Source organism: Hyperoodon ampullatus (assembly GCF_949752795.1).
Source record: "Hyperoodon ampullatus genome assembly, chromosome: 16".
Lineage (NCBI taxonomy): Eukaryota > Metazoa > Chordata > Mammalia > Artiodactyla > Ziphiidae > Hyperoodon > Hyperoodon ampullatus.
In genome coordinates this window covers 4,492,106-4,508,288 of record NC_136929.1, presented here as the reverse complement: position 1 = coordinate 4,508,288, position 16,183 = coordinate 4,492,106, and the positions used below count along the sequence as shown (strand labels likewise).

The 16,183-nt window shown below is 39.2% G+C and overlaps 1 protein-coding gene across 1 annotated transcript in view; it reads left to right on the top strand.

The window, feature by feature from the left end:
- Window positions 1-10,553: 10,553 nt before the first annotated feature.
- Window positions 10,554-16,183, top strand: part of MYO16 (myosin XVI) — a gene marked incomplete at both ends in the record, with an annotated part of 485,888 nt that continues 480,258 nt past the window's right edge. Inside the window, one exon of the mRNA XM_079722050.1 lies at window positions 10,554-10,629. Within this exon, the coding sequence (XP_079578176.1) occupies window positions 10,554-10,629 (76 nt within the window). The remainder of the gene's footprint in view (window positions 10,630-16,183) is intronic.

Below are 16,183 nucleotides of genomic sequence, written 5' to 3'. Positions count from 1 at the left end.
GTCCTCCTATTTGTTGACCCTTGTTTGTATTTATTCCATCTGTCTTTGGCATGTCTCACAGTCACTGACACTCTTCTGGGTTCTGCCTGTGTTGCACTTTCCTCTTCACACATTACCTGTAATTAACATATCCCCTGCTTGTTGCCTTTAACTCTCAAAATACCAGCTTAGCTACAGTTTACATTGAACACTTTTTTTTTTTTTTAAAGGGCTTCAAAGGCTTGGCTTTTTTTAAAAAAATTTATTTATTTATTTATTTATTTATTTTGGCTGTGTTGGGTCTTCGTTTCTGTGCGAGGGCTTTCTCTAGTTGTGGCGAGCAGGGGCCACTCTTCATCGCGGTGTGCGGACCTCTCACTATCGCGGCCTCTCCCGTTGCGGAGCACAGGTTCCAGATGCGCAGGCTCAGTAGTTGTGGCTCACGGGCCTAGTTGCTCCGCGGCATGTGGGATCCTCCCAGACCAGGGCTCGAACCCGTGTCCCTTGCATTGGTAGGCGGACTCTCAACCACTGCGCCACAAGGGAAGCCCTGTCTGAACACTTTTTATGAGTTTGTCCAGCGTGTTTGTATGTCTTGTCCTTCTAGCAACCTTGAACTCATTCTCAAATGCATAGACTCCAACACGACACCATTCCAGCCTCGCACGACGATGTGTCTTCAAGACCTCGCTCCTTCCTCCTATCATGTCTATCTGCCTTCCAGTTTCAAGGCTAATTTTCATTCACCCTTCAAGGCCTGGTCTTGCTTCTCCTCCCTTCAGAAGCTTCCGTGAGCCTCCATTGTGGACCAGAAGTCCCGGAGATAATGCTTCCTTTGTCTTCATCTGCTGTAGTACTTAATCACAGTTTACTGTAACTTCACGTTTACCGCTTCGTTCTCTCACGTTACACTGGAACAGCCTTGGGCAGTCATTTTGCCTTGTATCTGTTAGTATTCTGAGTTACCCTAGGCTGAGATATTCCCAGGGTGGAAATATGAGGTGTGGGGTGGATAACAAACGGTCTTTCTGTATGTTCCTCCCACTCCCAGTTGCAAATATTCTGGTTCCACTTCAAGACTGTGATTTCCCCCAACAGTTTACGAAATCCCAAGAGGTGTCTCACGTGCATTCATGGCACAGTCCTCTGAGCTGCCCCGTGGAAGGTGCCACTGCACTTCTGCCCTCCCCTGGCTCCCCCATGTCATCTGAGGCTGACGACTCTAGTGCCCAAGGAAGAAGATGAAACCTGTCCTCCAGTGTCCCAAAGCAGCTGCACTCTCTCATTGTAGCTTTGGTTTCCTTCATGTGCCTTGTGAAGCTCCTCGGAGGGTCTCTTCATTTGGTGGCAGATAGTCTCCTTTTATTTTATACTCTGTTCGTGGATCAAGATCAGTGCTGTCTTGACTTGCCAGCAATTATAGAAATTGTACACTATGGCAATACTTTTCCTTCCTGAAATGTTTGTAATCTGACTTCTGTGATACTGCCCTGTCATGTTACTCTGATTTTTTTTTCTTTGCTTCTTCCCTGGGGCTTTTTATTTTGCTTTTCTTTAACTAAAGGCAAAAATCTGAGGTACGTGCTTATCTCCCAATCTGTTCTATAAATACCTGTCACAGAATGTTCTTCCATTCTTTTGCCCTGAGTTGCTACCTTTATAGTGTTGACTCCCTACTGTAACTGATTAATTTTGCTATCTTATCCAAGTTTAGTCATGTTCTCATTATTGTCTACTTTGGGGAGGATTTTAATATTTCCCAGATTCCACTAGCTTCTCCAATCTACATTTATCAACTTTTATCTAAAAACGAGGTACCTCCACTCATCTTTTGGTGATGGTCTTTAATAAACTGAGAAAAGCTCTGGATATTATCTAACAAACGCCAACTTCTCAGACCATACAGATATCTAATTTATGTATTCTATTTTAGCTGCTAGCATTGAACATCTAGCAAGTGTTTAAGTAGTTATTAATCGATTGGCTATTCTTAAAAGAGGATCTTTAAATGTTTGGATTTGTGTGTACTCCTTAAACCATTTCTTCATCAATCATCCAACAAGCTTTTATCAAGTGCTCATTGGGAACTAAAACAGTAAGAAGTCGAGTAGAATCACAAGCACACAGGTAAGCTGACCTCAGGTGATGTCTGCAGGGTATAAGCAGGATGGGTAGGTCCCTGAGGGACAGTGGCTTTCAGATTTTTTTTTTTTTATCATGCTACACATTAAGTAATACATTTAATGCTGCACCAAACCACAACGCACACACCAAACCACACTGCACATACATATATACACACTTATAACAGAAACATAAGGGTAACTTACAACTGAAATGAGAGTTTCACGAAGCAGTACTTGTCTCACTCTATGGGACAGACTCTGATATTTTCAAGTCTACTAAGGATGCTGGTTGCTACCCACTAAATTGGTTTCACAGTTTGAACAACGCTATTGTGGTTTACTTGAAGTTGGGGACAATAGCCATTGATTTCTGTCCTCAAAGTGGGAAATGGTATGTTTACTCTAAAACCTTAGAAGAGAAGTTTTCTATTATATAAGTAGAATGGGTGAAAATATGTAAATAAATTATTCAGGAGAAAGAGTTGAAATGCTTACTCACTCAGCAATCTCTTTATAAAGGCAAGAGGGATTATGCCAGTAAAATCTTGAGTACTACACATGCATTTTCTTTCATTTAACTTTATTGCTAAATAATGATTAAAAGCATGTCTAAAATTGTATATCCATATATAAATATATAGATAGATAAGTAGATAGACAGATGAGAGATACACACACATACATGCATGTTATCTCTTAGTAGGGCTACATGATAATTGGATTGAATCTAGCAACTAGCATCAAGCATCCCCTGAGAATAAATAAGGCAATCTTTTATTAAAGTCTCATTATTTTCATTTTTCTTAAAGAAGGATTCCAAATGTTAAGAGTCTTGCTGCAGTAAAATAAAAAGAATAATAATACTGTGATTTCAGTTTTCCACAAAGAGGGCTTGAATTATTCTCCTAGCAAAGATAATGACGGCAGGTGTTATAAACCAGTGGGCTCCCTCCTTTTCTATTCAAGGTGTTCATTGTACCAAGTTCGCCAGTTTTATATTGAGGTCAAATTGGCTTTGGCAATTCCTGCTGAGTTCCAGGCTCCCACTGAATTTTGCTTTAGGAAAAGTCTCTGGTCTTCTGCCCTCTGCCTTTGGGAGAGGACTTCCCATGAGCATGAGCATCCTTGATCCTGCTTCCTGAGCCCCACTGTGAATCAGAGGGCAAAGCTGCTGACGGCTGCCTGATATCCTGAGGGAGCGTCCCTCAGCAGGGTCTTCTCGAAGAAAATTAGCAGCTGTGGAGAGAACTGGAGAGAATCGCAGAGTGGAGGGCTCTGCTCCATGGGGTGTTTGCAGAGGAAATGTGTGTCTGAGGGAAGTGAAGGGGGGGCGGCATTCTTTGTTGTCCTGCCAAAGCCACCGCCCACCCAGCTACCAGGCTGGATTGTAGATGCTCTGCCCTCAGGGAGTTTTCCCAGCACCAGCTGGCAGAGCTGGTTCCTCCCCCTGCCCCCCCACCCCACCCTAGAGCTCCCACGTGGGTGGGAACCTGCTTCAAAGACTCAGGATGATGCCCTGGAGCGCAGCAATGTGCCAGAGAATGAAGCAGAATCCAAGGCAGGTGTCACCTCCGTCCCTTGGCATGGGCTAAATCATTTTCTCACTTGTTCCTGTATTGGTGAGCACAGTTTAGTCCTGTGCTGCCTGTCCACACAGACGGATGAAGCAGGGAGCTGATGAGACATTTGATTCCTCTTCACTTTGCATAAATGTTCCCTCAATAGCACTGTGGGGGGTTGAATTGTGCCCCCCTCCAAGCTACATTGAAATCCAATCCCCGTATCTCTCTGAATGTGACCTTATTTGGAAGTAGAGTGTTTGAAGAAGTAATTAGTTAAGATGGATCCTTAGAGCATCCCTATGTGACCCATCTTTGTAAGAGACACAGACACAGACACAGAGGAAGACAGCCTTGGGGAGACAGAGGCAGAGAATGGGGTAGTGGCAGATGCAAACCCAGGATGAGCAAGGATTGGTGGTAGCCCCCAGGAGCTGAGGAAGGCATGGAAGAGATTCTCCGCTAGTATACCGCCCTGCTGACGCTTTGATTCTGGACTTCTGGCCTCCAGAACTGTGAGAGAATTGTGTTCTGTTTCGAACCACCCAGTTTGTGGCACTTTGCTCTGGTAGCCCTAGGAAACTAATACAAACACATACACCAGGAAGATTCTGTAAGAAAAACAAGGAGCGGTACCACCATCATTTTAGAGAACTGCCTTTTATCTGTAAGTTTAATATTGTGACCTGTGATTCAACCTGAATGCTAGTGACTTAAACATTGTTCAGGTAAACTACAGACCCTCTCACACCTGTCACAATGATAATACAAGTTAGCTCATGTTCTTTTCATTAGGGCTTTTAGAAGATTTTAGACATGCACCAAAATGTACTCTCTAGCAAAAAGAATTAACCTTAACTTTGCTTTCTTAGTGCTGAATTACCACTAGTTGGTATTAAAATATCAAGCTAAGAGTGAGTGTAAAAGACCCATCTAGAAAGGCGCGGCAATGCTGTTTGCAGGAAGCAGTTCACTCTCTACTGGGGTTGGAACAGCAGAGCTTGGCTGGCCTGTTACCATGTTGCAGTTGCCATGGCAACATCAAACCAATGAATGGACCACCTCCCAGAGACAGGGAGGTGAGTACGTGTGAAATTGATTCCATTGCACACAGGAATACGCTCAAGCCAAATTTGTCAGGATAGCATTTCTGGTAGGCAACTGCATTTTAAATTATATAGACATGATGAATATGATTTTAAATATTTACCTCGGATATTCTAGTAAAATGGTGTTTGAAAATTAAGTGTGCTGTGGAAATTTTATGCTCTTTATATATGCTCTGCACTTGTTTCAGACAACACTGAATTTGTTTTCATTCATCTAAATTTGGATAGCTAAAGCAGCATTTTATATCTGAGATGAATCTTTTAAGTTATGTATCCTTGATGTTAAACTGCTTTTATTTGCTCATTTTAGATTAACATGTTTAAAGAAATGACTTTAGAAAATGTAAATGAAAGTTGTTACTGTATGTTTTTATTTTTAGATAACATCTGTAAAGTGTAAATTCCATTTTACATTGAACAGTGTAACATATAAGTAGTCTAAATCAGTGAAAAATAAAAGGTTTGCTATTTTAATACTTAAGGAACCCATGGTAAGGCTTTATAAAAATAATTTATTCACGTGACATATTACTGAATTGTGTTCAGCACTCATTTTTAGCATGCAGTTATTAATATAGTGTTATTCTAGGTATGAAGTAGGTCTTGAACTTGGTCAATGTAATCCTTATGATAAATGGTTTATTTTGGGTAATCTGATAAAATAGATGTGGTTTGCTTCCTTTCATTTCTTACTTATAGTACATACTTGGCTTTGTCTCCCCGTAAGGTTGCAGAAACTGTACAGAACAGAGAAAGATCTATCTGTGATGTGGTAATTACAGAAATGCCTCTATTAAATGTGGTTCATATTAACAAAATATATTTATCAGGCATGATCAGTTTGAAATTAGAACATGTCTAACCCCAGGGGCCCAGTTCATGCTAAGAGCTCTCTACTTTCCCATTAGTTCAACTTGGAGAACAGAAGAGCATGACTTGTTTACGTAACAGAAACCAATATTTGTTCTCTTTTATTCTCTTCGCATAGTCTTCCAAGGGCAACGTGCGCCAGATCCTGGCAAAACCCTTGCTGACGATGCATTTCCCCTTGGGCGATAAAATGGAACTGTCTAAACTAAAACAATGCTGCCAGAATATTATGACTTTCTAACAGTTCCATGTGGATCCGTTGATTTTCCTTATGAAAAGATACAAGTGTTTTTTTTTAATTCAAACTGAGGTGAGGCATTATAAAATGTGTTCCCTTTTGCTTCATGATCAACACTGATATTTATTTGAAAACACTGGCACATGAATGTGATGCGGTACATCAAATTGTACTTTATACTGTCACACGTGTATCCATTCCCATATAAATGCTATTACCTATTTCTTGTGTGTAAACCCATTTAGACACTTGAGCACCCAGACTTAGGGGAAAAATGCATATTCAAAATACTAAATAAGACAAGCCATTCAAGCAGGTAAATCGAATAAATCCTCTGGTACAAAGTTACTTTGGGAATAATGGTATATTTTCTGGTACAAAGGTAGTAAGTAAGCACTATTCAAAATGGAATCTCAGTAGACAAGAAAAATGTTTCTTAATACAACCTCACTCCATCAATGTCTTGATAGCATTTCTGAATCTGGACTCTGTAATTAACCTTCTAGTTTTAATTGCCCAGGTAAGCTTTTTCATGGAAGGTACCCCGACTGTCAGAGAACATAAGGAGAGGTAGGAAGTGTAGAGTAAGAGATTATTCATTTTGAAATCACTGTCACGGTACCCACTGGCATATCATTTGCTGCAGATTTTAAGGGCGTGATAGTTTATTAGTGATGAACTCCATTTCTGGGAAACTTACTGTGTATACTGCTTGAGATACTTGCATTTAAAAATGACATTCTAGGGACTTCCCTGGTGGTCCATTGGTTAAGACTTCGACTTCCAATGCAGGGTGTGCGTGCTCGATCCCTGGTTGGGGAACTAAGATCCCACATGCCTCGCGGCCAAAACACCAAAACATAAAACAGAAGCAATATTGTAACAAATTGAATAAAGACTTTAAAACAATAAAAAATGAGTAAATAAAAATGACGTTCTAGACACCTGTGATAGTATTTTGGCACACTTGTATGGACCAGTGCTGATCCATGGATTTTATTGTTGCTGTTGTTGTTATTGGTCTATAGTAAGTACAGGCATTGACAGAATGTGCTTAGGAATATTCAGAGAGTGTGACACTCCTGTGATATCCAGGGGACTGGTCAGGGGAGTCATCTCATCAGTAGGGACCATGTAGGGTCCTGCTGAGACTATGTGATGTGTTGCAGGTGGTGTGAGCTGCATACGTTAGTAGGACCACACTTTTTAAAAACCATTTTATTGAGATATGGTTGACATGGAAAAAGCTGTAGGTATTTAATGTATACAGCTCTGTGAGTTTGGGGATAAGTATACATCCATGAAACCATCACCAAAATCAAGGCCATAGAGATATCCATCTCCTCCCAAAGTTTCCTCCTGCTTCCTTTATTCTTATTGTTGTTACCATTTTTTGTATGTGTGGTAAGAATACTTAGCATAAGATCTACCCTCTTGGAAAATTTTAAGCATACAATAGACTGTTGTTAGTTGTAGGCACTATGCTGTGGAGTAGATCTCCAGAAATTAATTTTGTGGAACTGAAACTTTGTACACTTTGACCTTCACCTTCTCATTTGCCCCTCCCCCTAGCCCCTGAAAATCCCCATTCTACCCTCTGCTTCTATGAGTTTGACTTTTTTAGATCCTACCTATAGGTGAGATCATACAGTATTTATCTCTCTGTGTCTGGCTTATTTCACTTAGCATAATGTTACAATGTTTTCAAGGTTCATCCTTGTAGCATTGTAACATGTGTCAGAACTACTTTCCTCTTTAACACTGAGTAATATTCCATTGTACAAATATACCGTATTGACTTCTCCAATTATCAATTGATGGACATTTGTTGCTACTTTTTGGCTATTAAGCATAATGTTGCTATATGTAGTCATGTACGAGTTTTTGTTCATGTAGGGTGTCAGTCTTTTTGGGTATGTACTTAGGACTGTAATTTTTGAGTCATATGGTAGCTCCAGTTTTAACATTTGAGGAGCTGCCAAACTGTTTTCCAAAGGGACAGCAGCATTTTAATATCCCACTAGCAATGCGTAAGGGTTCTAATATATTCATATCCTCACCAACACCTATTATTGTGTGAATGGTAGCCATTTTACTGGGTGTGAAGTGGTACCTCACTGAGGTTGTAATTTGCATTCCCCTAATCACTAATCATGTACAGAGTCTTTTCATGTGCCTGTTGGCCAGTTGTATATCTTCTTTGGAGAACTGTCTATTCATATCCTTTGCCCATTGTTTACTTGGGTTGCCTTTTTATTGTCAAGTTGTAAAGGTTCTTTTTATAGCATTCTGGATACCAGTCCCTTATATGTTTTGCAAATATATTCTCCCATTATGTTGGTCATCTTTTCACTTTATTGATGGTATCAACTACATGACAAAAGTTTTAAATTTTGCTATAGTCCAAATTATCTCCTTTTTTGGCCACTTGTGCTTTTGGTGTCATATCTAAAAAAAAAACCATTGTCCAGTTCAAGGCCACAAAGATCAATGCCTACATTTTCTTCTGAGAGTTTTATAGTTTTAGCTCTTATATTTAGTTCTATGAGTCTGTGATCCATTTTGAGATAATTTTTATGTATGGTGTAGGGAAGGAGTCCGACTTTATTCTCTTGTGTGTGGATACTAAGTTTTTCAGTATCATTTGTTAAAAACCTATTCTTTCCTATTTGCACCTTTGTCAAAATTTAACTGACCATAAATGTAAGGGTTTATTTATGGACTCTCGATTATATTTCATTGACCTTTATGTCTGTCCTTATGCCAGTACCACACTGTCTTGATTACTGTCGCTGTTCAGTAAGTTTTGAAATTGCTAATGTGAGCTCTCTAACATTGTTCTCTCTTTTAAGATTGTTTTGGCTGGTCTGGGTCCCTTGCCTTTTCATATAAATTTTATGATCAGCTTACCAATTTCTTCACAAAAGTCTGATAGAATTTTGACGGGGTTTGTGTTGAATCATTGTGTAGATCATTCTGGCGAATGTTGCCATCTTAATAATATTTTGGCTTTCCATCCATGAACATGGAATGTCCATTTATTACAAGTTCTTTCAACAATGTTTTGCAGGTTTTATTGTACAAATCTTGGACTTCTATTATATTTATTTCTAAGCATTTTCATTATTTTTGTTGCTATGATAAATAGATTTTTTCCCTAATTTATTTTGATTTGTTCATTATTAGTGCACAGAAATGTAATTGATTTTTGTATGTTGATCTCGTACCCTGAAAACTTGCTAAATTCAATTATTAGTTCTAATAGATTTTTTTTGTATGGATTGCTTAAGATTTTCTTTATTCAAGAGGATACCTTTTGTTGTTAGAGACAGATTTATTACTTCTTTCTTTCCAATTTGGATGCCTGTTATTTCCTTTTATTGTCTTATTGTCCCAGCTGGAACCTCCATTACAGTGTTGAATAGAAGTGGTGAGAGCAGACATCCTTGTCCTGTTTTGATCTTCAAAGGAAAACTTTTAGGTTTTCATCATTAAAAATACTAGCTCTGAGTTTTTTGTGGATGTCCTTTATCGGATTGAGGAAGTTCCCTCTCTTCCTAGTTTGTTGAGTGTTTTTAACAAGCACGTTGTTGGATTTTGTCAAATGCTTCTCTGTGTCTATTGCAATGATCATATGGCTTTTGTCCTTTATACTATTAACATGGTGTGTTGCATTGATTTCTTTTTACATGTTAAACCAACTTTTCATCCTTGGTATAAATCCTACTGGACCATGGTGTATAATCGTTTTTATATGTTTCCAAAGTTCATATGCTTATATTTTGTTGAGGATTTTTTTTGAATCTATATTCTTAAAACACTTGTCTGTAGTTTTCTTTTCTTGTGATGTCTACTTTGTTTTGGTAATACTGGCCTCATAGAATGAGTCAGGAAGCATTTTCTCTTCTTTCATTTTTTGGAATTTGTTTGTGAAGAATTGGTATTACTTCTCCCTTAAATGTTTGCTCTAATTCCCAAATGAAGCCAGATGGGCCTGGGAAGCTAACAGTTAGGGCTAGATTTTTGTATCTGTTTGCCTACTTTGGGTACAAGGGTCTGAAATACTTTGTAAGTTCCACCAAGTCCATGTATATGTCTGAGATAATAATATAGGCAGGGTTTATTTAACTGAGGACTTTGTGAAAATTTAAAAAATACATGGAGAATGCTCACATCTGTTTATGATTATAAATGGCATGGTTATGGCTAAGAGCCTTGACTCTTTGCTGATCTTGTATCCATTATTCTGTTTTGCAGCTAAGCTTTTCAGTGATTTTATACCGAGATTAGGGCTTTCCTTTGAGAGGGCCATTATTTTGAATTAAAGCATCTCTTGGGTCTATTAGTCACTTGCTTAAAGTTGTCTTTGAGGACAAAGCATTTATCAAAAACATTCTAAGGAGGTCTAAGGTGACACTGACAGGTTATTGTAATTTTGGTTTTTGCTGTAAGTACATATGAGTAAGTCCAGATCTGATTATTTCAGGTTTTAATATTACTAAGGCAATAGGGGGAAAAAAAAAGATATAACGAGGCAAGCAGTTTGTGCTGTATTTCCCGTTATTTTTTTTCTTCAGGCCCTAAGAAAATACTTCTTTGATGACTGAATCTCTGTGAACTGTGGAAGCCTAGGAGTTGGCTCACCGGTTAAGGATAAGAGGATCCAGTGAAGATGAAAGCAAGGGCATCAGAGGATGGTTCAGAACTGAGGATTAGCCCCGGGAGGAAAAAGAGACAAAATTGTCAAGGTTGGTGAACTGCGGAGAGTAGAAAAAATAAAATCAGTGCCAAGCTGGGAAGCATTTCGGATGTTTAAGTCATGATATTGAAACTGATTTGAGAAATTTCTATAATAATAAAAGACTAATCAGGAGTGTTGCAGGGAAGTATAATTTAAGGTTTTTGTTAGTCATATGCTGAGAGTGAAACATATTTTAAATGATTTCAAGTGTTCAGGACATGGAAGAATAGAAGAGGTGCAGCATGGTAGGTTTTAGCTTCACACCTTCATATAGGTTTGTGTATTTCAAAAGAAAACCAAGTAAGGTATCTAGTGCTTTTTTGTTTCTGAAAACAAAATTGGCTACTTGCAAATTCTTGTGTAATTATTTCTAAGTGTTTTCATTATTTTTGTTGCTATTGTAAATAGATGTCCTTTCCTAATTTCATTTTGATTTGTTTATTATTAGTGCACAAAAACGTAATTGATTTTAGTATGTTGATCTTGTACTCGGCAAACTCGGCAAACTGCTGAATTCAATTATTAGTTCTTAAAGATTTTTTTGTATGGATTTCTTAGAATTTTCTATATACAAGATGATGTCTTTTGTTGATAGAGGTAGTTTTATTTTTCCTTTCCAGTCTGGATGCCTATTATTTCCTTTTAATGTCTAATTGTCCTGGCTGGAACCTCCATTACAATGAATAGAAGTGGTGAGAGTAGACATCCTTGTCTTGTTTTGTTCTTCAAGGGAAAACTTTCAAGATTTCACCATTAAGTATGATGCTAGCTCTGGGTTTTTTGAAAATGTTCTTTATCAGAAAGTTCCCTTCTTTTCCTAGTTCGTTGAAAGTTTTTAACACAGAATGTTGTTGGATTTTATCAAATGCTTCTCTCTGTATGTTGCAATGATCATGTTTTTGTTGTTGTTGTTGTTTTTGTCCTTTATACTATGAAAATATGGTGTGTTGCATGGCTTTCTTTTCATGTGTTAAACCAACTTTGCATTCCTGGGATAAATCCTACTTGATCATGGTATATAATCCTTTTTATATTTTTCCAGATTTCATTTGCTTATAATTGTTGAGAATTTTTTTGCTTTGATATTTGTAAAACATCTGTCTATAGTTTCCTTTCTGACTGAGCTGGAGAAAGTTTTAGTTGCAAGAACCAATCATTCCTGTAGTATCAATATCCTTCTGAGCATGCAGGTTCCTTCATGGGAAATCATGAAATAAACTTTAAAAGAAAGAAAGAAATTTTATCTCCCACTAAACTAATGTTAAATATACTTAGTGAAGACAGTGTCTCCTTTGTTGCTGGATGAAAATTCTGATGGGCTAGATGACTTTTCTGGTAACTCTTAAGCAACAGAAAGAGCCATATCACTTTAATTCTCAATAAAGTTTCAATTCATTAACTTAAAATGTCCAGTGTCAGAAAGTCATCAGTATTTCTAAGCTGCATTAAAGTTAAATCTTCTCCCTTCCTGAAGTTGGGTCCTGCTGAATGTTATTATATGAGAAAGAGAGAGAATGAAACATTCTTTCTTTTCCCCCAAGAATTTCTTCTTTCCCAGTTCGTTAAACATAGTGTGTAATCACAGCAGGTGCTATGTCTGTGACTAGAGACAAGTTTAATTCAAGAATTAAACCACTACTAATACTACATGTAACTGCCTTTTGAAAAGTGGACACTAGACAGTGAGAAACTTGTTTCTATCACAACTTTCCAACTGCAATCCATTTAACAGTTTAAACCCAAATGGGAATTATTACAAAAAGTAAAATATCAAGGCAGCTGCCCATTGAAGGCTTTGAGACTAGAAATGACCACTTAGAAAAGACATGTTATCAACGAGGCACGTGACCTGTATGTCCATATCTCTCTTTGTGGGATTGGTTCCGTTATAAAGCATTCGTTTTCTAAGAGAGCTGCCAGTGTTCCTACCAGGGCTCATAATCATCCAGAAGTGCTTCAAGTTTCCTACCAAGATGTCTGCTTGGATCAAACCTCTGGCATCCTGATGTCCATGCAATTTTTCACATTCAGTTTCAGAATGTGGGTGCTACTGGTCTGGATATTCATCACTGAGAGCTGTGTGAACTTTCATGTCATGTTCTCACATTCCAGCTCCTTTGCTTTCTTCTTGGTCCCCTGGCATGATTATCCTTCTGACTGTGTGTGTTACGTGTATGTTTCCAGCTCATTGTATATTTGTTATTCCAACATCAGAACGTTGCAAACATAGTTTCTGAGGAATCATATCTCTAAAGTTTTATTGCACTTAGGATTTATGGTAAATTCAAAAGGAGTTAACAATACTATCTTTTTTTTTGCTGGAGTTCTGAGGACTCTTTGTAACCAAAGTCTCATTTCCCTTGGGGTCTGCCTTAGTATGAAGTACTGACCCAGAGCTGGCATGCAATAATAATAAATAAAACCAGAACCTAAAAATGCGGGTGGTTACGTGGCTTTCTAACAAGCAGTCTGACCCCAAACACTTTTGCTGCCTAACCGAATTCCTAAAATTAAAAAAAAAAAGAGCCTCATGATGAAAATCGATAAATTAGACTAAAGAAGGAGCTGATATATACAAGGTAAATGGAGCAAAAGTGTATAGAAGAGCTGTTTTGCTTTCTTTGAAGAAGTTCCTTGATGGAAGAGGAAACTATAAAATTACCTTCTCTGTGGATCCGTCTTTCTTTCCTCCCTCCCTCTGCATTATTTAGGGTTAGGCTCAGCGGCATGTGGTAGAGAGCCCCAAACTAGCCCGGTTTAACCAGGACAGCTTTGTGACTCTCCCACATGCAAGTCTAGAAGAGGCAGCACTGGCTCAGAGCCACGGTCCTCAGGGAACATCTCTCCAGCTCACTGCCACGCTGTCTTCAGAACGTGGCCTTAGTCCCGGCAACAGGGTGTACAGAGGATGAAGACAGAACGGGCAAAGAGCAGGAACCGGATACTGAGTAAGGGAGGTCCTAGAAACCGCCACGGCTTCTGTCCCATCGGCCGTAACTTAGTCACATCTCCCAGCAAGGCAAGCTGCAAAGTGTAGTTTTGATGGGGCAGCTGTGCGCAGGGGCACGAGTGCTGTCACCATCTGAAAAAGAGCGTGGTCTCTGCCACCACTCTTCTCTTGGAGGCAGCGTGATGGTACTTAACAGCAGGTGTTTGAATACCGATTTTGCCACTTTTCTCTTTTAGCCTGAGGTCCTCAACCGTGAGACGGGGACCAGACCTCTTTCTCAGAACTGCTGTAAGGTTAAAATGCAAGGCCGTGTGTAAGACACTGAGTACAGTATTATTTATCAGTAAATCGTGGAAGTGATCATGTTGGCGGCTCAAGCCCATCTCTGTTGTGCTTCCCTGACTTGCTGGTTCAGAGTGGTTTTCTCAGCTGCACTGCTTCCTGGTCCCAGTTCCGCATCCTCCTCCCTCTACCCTCCTCTCTTCTCTACCCTCCCTGTCTCCATCTGACCCCAATCCCCTTCCTTCGCCTTTCACTTTGCTCTCCCTCTCCCTCCCTCTCTCTCTCTCTCCCTCCCTCCCTTCCTCTCTCTCTCTCTCTCTCTCTCTCTCCCCTTCCTGCCCCCCTTGCTCCTCCCTCATTCCGTCCTCCTGGACCAACCACTCACTTCCCTCCCTCTTTCTTTCCCCTGCCTTCCAGTTCTGGGGTAGTAACTATTGTGATGTGAGTCAGTAGAGAAAACAAGTAAAGCAGGATAAGGCAAAATACTGCCCTCCAACTGCCCACAGTGTGTAGGTAACCACACAATTACAAAATAACATGTTCTAGTTGTAGTCTCGGATCTACAGGTTTAAACTCCACTTAGGGGTAGCCTTGCGGGGGGTGGGTATCACTACAAGTGACGTTTGTGCTGGATCTCGAATGCTGGATAGGATTTTATGCCCCCTGGTGAGGGGCTTGGGGGAAGGGGAGACAGAGGTCACAGTTTGCACAAATAGGTAGAGAAATCAAGGGAGAATTGAAGTTTGGACTCTTGGTGGGAATGTAAATTGGTGCAGCCGCTATGGAGAACACTATGGAGATTCCTTAAAAAACTAAAAATAGAGTTGCCATATGATCCAGCAGTCCCACTCCTGGGCGTATATCTGGAGAAAACTCTAATTCAAAAAGATACATGCACCCCAGTGTTCATAGCAGTGCTATTTGCAATAGCTAAGACATGGAAGCAACCTAAATGTCCATGGAAAGATGAATGGATAAAAAAGATGTGGTACATATGTACAATGGAATACTACTCAGCCATAAAAAAGAGAGAAATAATGCCATTTGCAGCTACATGGATGGACCTAGAGATTATCGTACTAAGTGAAGTAAGTCAGAGAAAGACAAATACCATATGGTCTCACTTATATGCGGAATCTAAAATATGACACAAATGAACTTATTTACAAAACAGAAATAGAGTCACAGACATAGAAAACAAACTTATGGCCACAAAAGGGGAATGGGGGTGGGGAGGAATAAATTTGGAGCTTGGGATTAACAGATACAAACTACTATATATGACATAGATAAAGAACACATGTAGACAGTATAGACAGGGCTGGGTCTGAGCTGGATTTGGCCCATGGGCTGAGCTTACACCAACCTATTGAGAAACTCATCCTTCATCTGTCTTTGGTAAATACATTTTACTGGCAAGCTGATACTCCCATTAATTTAAGTATTGTCTAGGGCTGCTTTTGTGATTTTGTAACAGAAACTGGTTAGACCACAAAATCCAAAAAAACTTACTGTCTGCCTTTTGACCTAAGAAGTTTTCCAGCCCTTGATCTAGAGTTTGGTCACTTGAAGCTGTGGCATAAGAAATTTGGGTTTCAAAATATTATTTTGGAACTGTTATGGCACACATCTTAGAGCAAGGAAACTGTTAGAGAATTTTGCAGTATAGATAATAGAGATTGAGGACACTGGCTGTGTGTGTATGATTGGGGATGTAAGGAAGAATCAAGGTTCTGTTTTTAGGGGATAAGAGCAAAATTGACATTTTTAAGAAAACAGAATTGAGAGGTGTACATGTTCACTTGCAGTTGCATGTATAGAATTTTGCATGTATGGAAGTCATGTAATTAATCTATGTGGCAAGAGAAAACATTCTTTCAAAAATGATAACATCATCTGTCAGTTGATTAAGATCCAGTTTAAATCACTTTCCAATTGCTCTTCATTTAATTTATATTTCTAAGCTGCAAAGAAACTGCATTTCTGCTGTGATATAGATACTTCTGTTTAGAGGCTAAGTAACATTACAAGGACTTATTTGAAATCAAGGTACAAACACTTGAGCTTTCCACGGGCATTGGCTACAAAATTTTATGTAGTGGATGCCCTAGGATGCAAATGTTAATATTCTTTTAAGAATCACATGGTTGATTTTGACATAGAAATGTTGGTCTTGGCAGCTCTTTCCAGGAGCATATTATAATGTATTATTCCAGTTTTTCCTACTCCTTCCAACGTGCTAGCAACCGCAGGCAGTATTTTCTGTCTAGCGACCTTGGTTTCAGCACCAGCGCCCTCTACCAATCTTCTACCCCAATTCTAGGGGTTA